At 43.8% G+C, this 10,200-nt stretch overlaps 1 protein-coding gene across 1 annotated transcript; it reads left to right on the plus strand.

Moving 5' to 3' along the window:
• The first annotated feature begins 3,850 nt into the window (after nt 1–3,850).
• Nucleotides 3,851–6,772, plus strand: LOC147436838 (pentatricopeptide repeat-containing protein At4g13650-like). The gene is made up of 2 exons (XM_086486240.1): nt 3,851–4,050; nt 4,125–6,772. The coding sequence occupies exons 1-2, from the start codon at nt 3,998–4,000 to the stop codon at nt 6,031–6,033; spliced, it is 1,962 nt and encodes a 653-aa protein (XP_086342366.1). The 5' UTR covers nt 3,851–3,997; the 3' UTR covers nt 6,034–6,772.
• The last annotated feature ends 3,428 nt before the right edge of the window (nt 6,773–10,200 follow it).

The raw sequence follows: 10,200 nt of genomic DNA on the forward strand, positions 1-10,200 counted from the left end.
CAGTAGGAAGCCTTTTACAGGTTAATTTAGAAGGATAATGCTGGTTCAAGTGCTCCAGAGTCGTACCCCACAAAACCTCTAAAAAGAAGTCACCAAATAAAAAGAAAGTCCGCTAGACGAACATTGGGGCGTTCTGAAATTTTGGCACATACCAAAATTCAAGAAAGGGGAGGAGGAATGTAGACGGTGGGAACGGCCTTTAGTGAAAGGATGGATTGGAGGCTTCCAGAAGCTCTAAACTAGAGACAATTACCACGATAACTGACACAGTACACATCCAATCAGGGCCCATTTGAAAAGACTATAAATATGGCCCATTACTTCATTTTGCGATCCCAGATCCTGAATCTTGTATCCTAAATCCTAGATCCGATACCTAAGTTCCCAACCCCAAGCCTAATACTAGTATCTTGAGCCATGGGATATTGTACTTTGTAACTTTCATTAAGCTGGAAACTCATTCGTTATTGACTCCATTTGTACACTTTTTTTATTTGAATAATAAAATTCCAGTTTCAATTCTCTTTTCTAGTGTCGATCTCTTTTGAGTTACAGTTCTGTATTTCAGTTGTACTTAAGTTTGATCTAAAGTCTCTGGTCTGATTTGAACTAACTCTAACTGCCAACCTGGAATGGATGTCTGAACTCATTCAACTCATTCCAAGGGGTGAAGGGCTGTACAAATGTAGCACCCTTTAAAGGGTGTATGAGGGAGGGCTCTAAGGGAAGGTTCAGAATGAGCATAAGAGTGCACATCTTTAGCCTTTTTCCTTTGTACATTCAATTCACAATTCTCGTGGACAATCTTCACTTTAATTTCTAATGAAATCCTTACTACAGATGGCTTTGGCTTCGTGGCTTGGCCTCCTCACTTTAATTTATGACGAACTCCTGACAACAGATGGCTTTGGCCTCGTGGCTAGGCTGTTTGACGTCTAGTGAGTGGGGTTAGCAGCTCAAAGTGCACTCAGGAGTACTGAAAAGAGGTTGGAAAACATTTTGTTTGAGGGGTATGGGGCTCTCCATTGCTTGGTTAGGTCCGGACATGATAATGTTGTGCTTCGCTCCAACCAAGTCATGCCACGAAGGATACACGAACCTGTCCGAAGAGTTTCGCTCGAAAGAGTGAACGCCCTCTAATAAGGCCTACACAGAGCAACAAAAACATTTTCACACGTCTTAGGAACAATCTCTCTCTCTCTCTCTCTCTCTCTCTCTCTCTCTCTCTCTCTCTCTCTGCATCCTCTGTATGATCTAGTGTTAGAAAAAAACCGGGGTCCAATGTATTTTAATCGACTGAAACTGTAAAATCTCGGATATTTTTGAGCTTGCCTTTAAGCAAACCGGGACATTTACACAAGTTTTAGTGTAATTACCGGCAAAAGCTTTAGGAGAATTTCAAGTTTGCCCTTATTTACTTGGTGAGCCTAAGAACGTGGAAGAGGCCACTTGGCACGATCTAGGCCACTATCTTTGACCATAATCCCATGGTCTCAAATACAAAATAATAAAAATAAAAATAACCAGCGTCGCTGCTTTTTGAAGGCGACTTAATTACACGGACAAATTCTCACAATAATTCCCACATTGTGACTTACCTCAACATCATGAGCTTCTGTGAGGGGAGGCACTGCATACCTAGCTAAGTATGATTGGGGGCAGGGGACCGCCAGCCCGGTGGGGGGGCCCTTGGTCCCTTGCCCCCAATCGTACCTAGCTAGGTATGCATTGCCTCTCGAGCAGAAGCTCATGATTTTATGCATCGTGTGAAAAACACTGAAAAAGACTCCCTTTTTCCAACTGTTCGAGACCAAATTTAAGGTTTTTTAAAAACTTACCGTTTTTTGTTTCTTTTTGAGCCCAGAATCCTCCACCTCGAGCCATCTAGGCCACTCGTGCACGGGCGATGAAAAGCTCCCAGCATTGAAAAGCTGGTAGCATAAAGCTCCTTTCATGCTTTATAAACACCGCTCTACATCAGATGAAAGAAGAATGTGATGGGCTATTATGATGATAATTATGATAGAGAGGAGATAACAAGCAGAGCTGAAGTGAGAATTGAGCATCGATAGAGTGCCTTTCACATCACAAGAAGTTTTGGACAAATTCTCACAATATTTCCCACATTGTGACTTACCTCAACATCATGAGCTTCTGTGAGGGAGGCGTCGCATACCTAGCTAGGTATGTTTGGGGGCAGGAGACCTCCGGCCCGGTGGGGGGGCTGGTGGTCCCCTGCCCCCAATCGTACCTAGCTAGGTATGCGGTGCCTCTCGAGCAGAAGCTCATGATGTTATGCATTGTATGAAAAACACTAAGAAAGACTCCGTTTTCCTACACGAGAAAATTTCTAAATGTTCTTGTGCATTCGACCTCCCCACTGAGGCTTTCACAATCCTTTGAGCTTAACTTTCAAGCAAGTCAGTCAGTTGCAAAATCTGTAGAGCAGGGAAGGGAGTGTTGGATTCAGGAGACGTCTCTTGATTACCACTAAAGAGAAGCGTCGACTTGAAAGAGACATTGGGTCTTCTGAGCAATTCACCACCTGTAGCGTTCATGTTGTTCTTAATGCCAAAGGCAAAAGTGCAGGGTAGTGAATTTGATGTGGCATGCAACCATTCATTGAAAAAGAAACCCCGGCACTCTCACCACCTTGGACACTCAAGAGCTGTGTGCACTTTTCATCGCCAAATGTGTGGGGACGTTCGGTCTCCCGACTCCTCTGAGATTGCAAATATGCGCTAACCAACACGTCACTCATATCCGTTGACCTTTACCTGTAGATTTAGTGTATTATACTTGTCGGTAGTGTGAATTGAGCGACGATGAAAAAGAGCTGGACGAGGGCGAAGGGGGTGTTTGTGTGATGCAGAGAAACTAAAAAAAAAAAACACTAAGAAGAGACTGAGTTATGCAATAGCAACCTCGAGCCCTTTAACAGTGAAGTTGCTCAAAAAGTGTAAAATTAGAACTTGACTGGAGAACCTATTCAGGTTCGGGCACCTGAGGCAATTTTTCCTAATCAAATTTTAATTGAATGCAAGTATGGTTTGCAAGACACTTGTAGAAAAGCAGCCACAACTCTTTATGTAGTGGACCCTTGACATAGAACATAAAGTTAGATCTGCTTCTCGATAAGCTTAGTCAATATCTTGTATCTTTTGCGTTTGACTCGACTCTTGTTTTGTGTCTGACAGAGAGGACATATATTCACAATAGTGGACGTTTCGACTTCACAAGCACGACTCCAACTCGATAAGATTGCAAGGTTCATTATCTACATCCAATTCCCTATGCCTATACGTTCGCTTGGTGTAACACATAAATGCTATGGGACATGGCACGACTTTCGTTTCTTATTATTTATGAAGAGACCACAGTGCCAATCTCCACCATACTTTTGTATGGCACTTCTGCATGCCGTGCATTGCATATTTAGCATTTTCAATGTGTGGTGCTTCATTGCAAGACGAAATGTTTAACTACTCACATTGCTTTTCTGTAGCTTGACTCAAAGATCGGCGTATTAGCTTAGACGATCGAAAAACACCTGCATAGCATTGCAGGTTAGTAAAGCAATTCATTTTTTATTACAATCCATTGATTATACACATTGCTTCCTTTAGTTTGGTTTACTTGCATTTTGTCTTCAGATCTATACACTTGATGTGATCAACATTTGTACATATTAGATAGACACGCAGTCTCTTGCATATGCCCACCAAGCAAGACTAGTTTCACCGGCTAGGAAAAATGTATTTTTTTCTAGCGCTGGTACTATGATCCAGTCTTTTACAGCAACAAAAAACATTTTCACACACGTCTTAGGAACAATCTCTCTCTCTCTCTCTCTCTCTCTCTCTCTCTCTCGGCATCCTCTGTATGATCCAATCTTCTAGTTACAAACGCGATTTGAACCTATCGACGCAGCAGCTCAAGGCACTTTTGCCATCCCCGCTCAAGACTACTAGTGCGGAACTTAAGAACGGCGTCAGCGATGGAGACACAAAAGGGAAGAAGAGGATATGGGATCGAAGTCAGATCAAGCAGGTGCTCACTGCCCTTAGTCTCTGTGCAAGCCAATCCCTCTTTCAAGGGAAGCTTATTCATGACCTTCTCATCAGACATGGCTTGGAAACAGATGTCCCCCTCCTCAACAATGTTCTTAACCTTTATGCCTCCTGTGGGTTGCGATCAGAGGCTTCTCATCTATTCAACAATATGCCGAAGAGAGATGTTGTCTCTTGGACCACCATGATTTCTTGCCAAGCGCAACAGCCATCTGGTGACGCTGCATTCGATTTGTTCCATCGCATGCAAAGAAAGGGCATCGAGCCCAATGACTTTACCATTGTTAGCCTTCTCTCTTTATGCTCTAACCCTACCTTCGCTCAAGGAGGAAGTTTACTCCATTCTCTGCTTGTTGAGAAAGGGTCCGAATTACATGTGATTCCTAGCACTGCTCTTGTTAGAATGTATTGCGACTGCTCAAGCTTGGAGAATGCACACAGTTTGTTCGCTTCCTTGAACGAAAAGGATGTCAGGTCTTGGGCAATTCTGATTTCTGCTTATGCTCAACATGATAATAGTCAGGAAGCCATGGCTCTTTTTGAGCAAATGCAACAAGAGGCCATGATGCCAAACAACTACATCTACAACAAGCTCATCAATGCATGTGCAGCTGCACCCAGCTTGGAAGAGGGGCAAAGGGCCCACTCACGTGTTGTTGGCACTGAATTTGAGCAGTGTATTTTTGTCAAAAATTCCCTTGTGGACATGTATGCGAAATGTGGAAGCTTGGAATTTGCACAGGAAATTTTCACGCGCATGTCGAAGAAGGACCTTATATCATGGAACACTATCATAACTGCATTTGCCCAATATGGACGCACTGATGAGGTTTTTAAACACTTTGAGAATCTAAAGGTCGAGGGTTTAAAACCCGATGAGTATACATTCAGCTGCTTGCTTAGTGTGTGCACAAGCTTGGGAGATGTCAACTTGGGTAGCAATATTCATGAAGAAGTCCGAAATGCAGGACTCGAGTGTCGAATTCCAGTTATGAATGCTCTTCTTGACATGTACTCAAAATGTGGGTGCTTTGAAGAAGCTCACAAGGTATTTGATAGGATGGGGCCCAAGAATGGTGTCTTGTCTAAGCCATTGATCTCTGGATGTGTTCCTGCGAGGATAGATGCACAAGTGCTCAGACCTTTTAGCCGTGTGCCTAGGCGAAATGTGTTCTCTTGGACTGCTTTGATACAAGGATATGTGCAATATGAGCACCATTATGAAGCACTTGATTTCTTTCTGAAAATGCAGCAGGAAGGGGTCCGACCAAATTACATAACTTTTGCGATTGTAATTGGTGCTTGTGCTGGTCTGCTAGATGTGGAGCTTGGAAGATTAATGCATGCAAATATCATAGAAGAGAAGTATGAGGCCGATGTGAATACGGTAAATGCTTTGGTTGATATGTATGCCAGGTGTGGCAGTCTAGAGGATGCACGTGAAGTCTTCGATAAAATGCCTCATCGAGATCCCGTATCATGGAACGTGATGATTGGTGGGTATGCAGAGCATGGCAAGGTGAGGGAAGCTTTTGATGTCTCTATTCACATGCAATCTACCGGGGCACGACAGGATGGGTTTACATTTGGTTGTATTCTTACTGCGTGTCGACATGCAGGCATGATTGGCGAAGCTTGTCACTTCTTCATTCACATGGTTAGATATAGTCATGTGGCAGCAAGTGTTTGCCACTGTGCCTCCATTGTGGACCTGCTTTGTCGTGCTGGATGCTTGGACGAAGCTGAAGACTTTGCCGGTAGAATTCCTTTTCAGCCCAACATTGTTATTTTGTTGAGCTTTCTTAGCGCATGCAAGAGCCATTCAAACGCAGACCTTGCTGAGCAAGTATCTGCTCATGTGGTGGACTTGGCACCTACAAACACTGCGGCTCACATCCTTCTGTCAAATATTTTCTATGGAAGTGCAAGACTGATGGATGAGGAAGAAGTTTTTGTTATTTAATGGTACGAGGTAAAATTTTTAGCAGTTCAAAAAGAGAGTAATTCGCAGGTTCTTAGTAGGCTACTGGCTCGCAGCCTTATTGACCTTGTTGATGAGTTTTTGAAGGTCATTGGCCTGTTTGAGAACATAAGCTGCAAAACACCTGCCATTCTAAGCATATCCTGCCTATTGGTCAGAATCCCCATAAAATTTGGGATTTCATGCAGGGCAGCGGCCACTTCACGCAGGGATCTCCTGCAGCGTCAGGAGCTAGTGTTGCTCAGGATGTTATTATAGTGAAAGGAGCAGGGTTGTCATGTGTATTGGGTACATCTTGTTCCTTGGAAGACAAAAATGCAATTTTCGAAATTTAGTGACTGTAGTATGGGATTCTTGATGGACAGATCTAGTGGAGTTAAAGCAGTTTTTTGATGGTACCACACATCATAGACCTGACCATCTATCCAGAATTACATTGGGGGGAGGCACCAAAAGGAGTTGATGATGATCTATCGGATGCGTATCTCTTCTTAGTAGAGATGGTTCCGAGATGACAAGATTGTAAGCCATTATAGACATGGAACACACCATTTTGCATTACAAAATTGAACAGGAAATACCTGTGCACAAATTCTGTGCCAAGCAAGCTAGAGCTTTGGAAGTTGTGGTTTTGTGGTAAAAATTAAATGGTCTATTCATTGTCATCTCAGTTTAAAGGCAGCTTTTCAATGCCACCCAAAACGAACATATTCTTTTCGCATATAGTATCTACCGACATAATTTCTTTTCTACTCAACATAAATTTAAAAGAAACTAACAAAGAATGAAATTTACATAATCTATTGAAACTCATTTTCTCTTTGCTGTGATGATAAAAAGCTGAAACAAAATTGGACTACTGAGCAATACATGATTTTGACAGTTCAAAACTCTTAAATAAGTTGCATTATATGCGAGCATATTCTAAGTTGCCTTGTTACACATTTTTGATTATGCATCCTTTTTTATTGAAAGCCTATTCCAATCAATAAAAGGCTTTGTCATCGGAAAGCTATACTATAAAGGGAGTTTTAGTTTCCCAACGAGAGTCATAAAGCTTACACAACCCTAATCCTCTCTTGGGAAGAGCAAGTGAACTAAAACCATGTAATAAAAAGTTAACAAATTTTCAAGCTTTTTGTAAAAGCGAGCTTGGGACTAGGGGCATTCCTACATCCAAACAAATAACCTCATAATAAGTGAAATAATTTGAAAACTTTGGTATAGTTGTGAGAGTGCGCGCGTACGAGAGAGAGAGAGAGAGAGAGAGAGAGAGAGAGAGCACAACGCCAATAGCTATGTGTGCTGAACAAGGGGCAATCTGCCCCCCATCGACTACCAGAGCAAAAGACCCTGTCTATACAATCAGATGATATCTATGGGTGCGCATGTATGAGAGAGAGAGAGAGAGAGAAAAGAAAAAGAAGAAGAGAGTTTTAACGACGTAGGCAACACAAAACGCTGTCTGTGGTGAAGAGGGGGTGATTTGCCCCCCGCTGACTACCAGAGCAAAAGACCGTGTCTATACAATCACATGATATCTATGGGTGCGCGTGTACGGAAGAGAGAGAGTAGACAACACAAAACGCTATCTGTCGTGAACAAGGGGCGATCAGCCCCTCACTGACTACTAGAGCAGAAGACCCTACTTATACAATCTGATGATATTTGTGGGTGTGCGTGTGTGGAAGAGAGAGGTGTGGAAGAGAGAGAGAGAGAGAGAGAGAGAGACAGAGAGAGAGAGAGAGAAGACAACACAAAACGCTATGTGTGGTGAAGAGGGGGTGATCAAGCCCTCATTGACTACCAGAGAAGAAGACCATGTCTATACAATCAGAAGATATCTGTGGGTACCCGCTTGGTCCCATATATAGGTGCCCAAGGGGAGGTCGGGCAGTGCCAATAAAAGCTCCACGACCCAACAAAGAAAAAATGAATATAGGGCACCCATACAATGTCGGTGGTCGGCCCAGAAGTGGACGGTCGGACAATGCAGTGGGTGGCCAGCCCAAAGGCATACTAGCCATACAAGTATGCCGTAGACCTACGTGAAGCATCAGAGTGGTGTAAATCTAACACCCCCTCTCAGCATTGGATGCTGAACAAACCGCGTGAAGCTGAAGATGTGAGGCAAATGATGAAGATGTCTGCTGCCATGTCCACTGAAGGATACTCCATGAGTGTAGCAACAGTCTGGGGTGTCACAACCTCCGAGAGATCTCCATGGTAAAGTGTCGTTACGAGCAGTGTAGCAAACTGTTGTACTTTGCCGATATAGGGTGAAGATACTGTGTGAAGATATTACTTATCGTAAAAGAAGTGCCAATAGACCTGCAAGTGTCCTGCCCAATAGGATCTATGGTGTCTATAGTCAAACCGTCTGGAGAAAATGGGGAAGCCCAGTAACCGTGATGAGAATGACCGAAAGCATGTCAATGCATGAACCTGCAACCTAGTGTGCCCAGGTGGCTAGGCTGTGTAAAACTCCAGCAAGGTCAGATGTCGCAATTTACACCGTAAACATCCTCCGAAACAAGGAAAGCCACACTAAACAGTCTGCACTGTAGAAGCTACCGTAAGCTATAGCAATCATCGATAGACTGCACAGACCACCATCGGATGGTGTCCTGTTAGTAGGTAGGGTAATCCAAGATGAGGGAAAAGCCAGACTCAACAGTCTGCGCTGTGAAGGGCCTATGAGAAGAGGTGTGGTTACACCAAGCTGTCTACACCGTAATCATCCTGTATGAAGAAGGTAAGCCAGATTGAGCAGTTTGCGTTGTGAATAATCTCTGAGAAGGGGAAAAGCCAGACCAATTAGTCTGCGCTGTCTTGCCTGTATCTCCTGCCTCCAGTTCTCTGGTGTCAACCAAAACAAAATCCGTGCCAACAATACCACCAAACCGTGACTCGCTGTGGCTCTCAATGTGAATAAGTTGGGAGTGGCCCATTGCCCTAGTCGGGGGATAAGTCTACTGTAAGGTTACCGAGGGTGAGTGTAAGCAACTTTGAAGGTATCAATCCAAATGATCAGGAGTGTAAAAGAGCAACTGCACTACCGACATCCAAGCCAGGCTCTGGGTGACTCCGGATGTAGTCGCGAGATGCATGATCTCCTGCATCTTGTGGATAAACTCTCCAAGAGAGTCCAAAGCACTGGAGTCCCACCCCAATATGTAGATCCAAGCAATGAACATGTCCAAGAAGAGATCCAAGATCCTCTCCCTAAGCCCATGTAGACGCTCTTGTGTAAGCAAGTAATCTGATGTGTCGAGGTCAAGTGGTAAGTGTCTATCCACCCAAGATGGTGGCGTCTTCTATGGAAATGTCAGAATTCCATATGCCATGAGCATGCCCATATCTCGTGTGAACTCCTCTAACGAGTGCATAGGTGTGTCCATAGAAAACCATGAGTCACCACCCCCTCTGGAGTGCGCAACCGCCGAATCATGGCTGCAATGAATGGATCTCCCAAGGGTCGTACGCTCGTAAATGATCAAGCCTATAAGACCTAGGGTAACTGCACCTGGGATCCTCCTCCCTACCGGCCCTCATATAGGCTTAGCTCCTAGCTCTTACCCTAAGCGGATCCCCAATCCGCACTGGTCCAGTCCAGGCCCTTGGCCTAGGTCCCTGACCCCCTACGTTGGGCCTTGCCCCGTAGGACCCTTGTCCTGACATTACTCCCCCTTAAGGAAGAGTTTTCGTCTTCGAAAACACAAGTACTGATATCTTCTTAAGAATACTGATGTTTTCTTTATTGACGTCCCATAAGTGAGCCAGTTGTCTGTATGACCGATAATTGGTGCAGTGAGGAGGCTCAATGAAACCAAGAGCAACATCTTGATTTTCCACATTGTTGTCCGTTTGCAACCACTTGGATCTAAATGGTAACTCCATTTATAACTCATTTGAGTACTGTAAAGGAGTAACCACAACTAGGAGTCACTTGGGTCTAAATGGTAACTCCATTTATAACTCAATTGAGTACTGTAAAGGAGTAACCACAACTAAGAGTTGTCCAAAGGCATAACCAGTTTTCAGATCTTCTAAAGGTACTGGAATAATGCAAGGAAACCTTGGTGTAACTTTCCATGCATTTGTGAGCCAGATTTCCTACTCGCCTGAGTATCTAAAAAAGTTCATAGA

This window comes from Adiantum capillus-veneris, chromosome 17 (genome assembly GCF_014529385.1).
Source record: "Adiantum capillus-veneris isolate H3 chromosome 17, ASM1452938v2, whole genome shotgun sequence".
Taxonomy (NCBI): domain Eukaryota; kingdom Viridiplantae; phylum Streptophyta; class Polypodiopsida; order Polypodiales; family Pteridaceae; genus Adiantum; species Adiantum capillus-veneris.

Excerpts from the sequence above, each read along its gene's own strand:
- LOC147436838 (XM_086486240.1), top strand. The coding sequence starts at position 3,998 with ATGGAGACACAAAAGGGAAGAAGAGGATATGGGATCGAAGTCAGATCA. Across the intron at positions 4,051-4,124 it reads ATCGAAGTCAGATCAAGCAG|ACATGGCTTGGAAACAGATG; the intron begins GTGCTCACTGCC and ends CCTTCTCATCAG.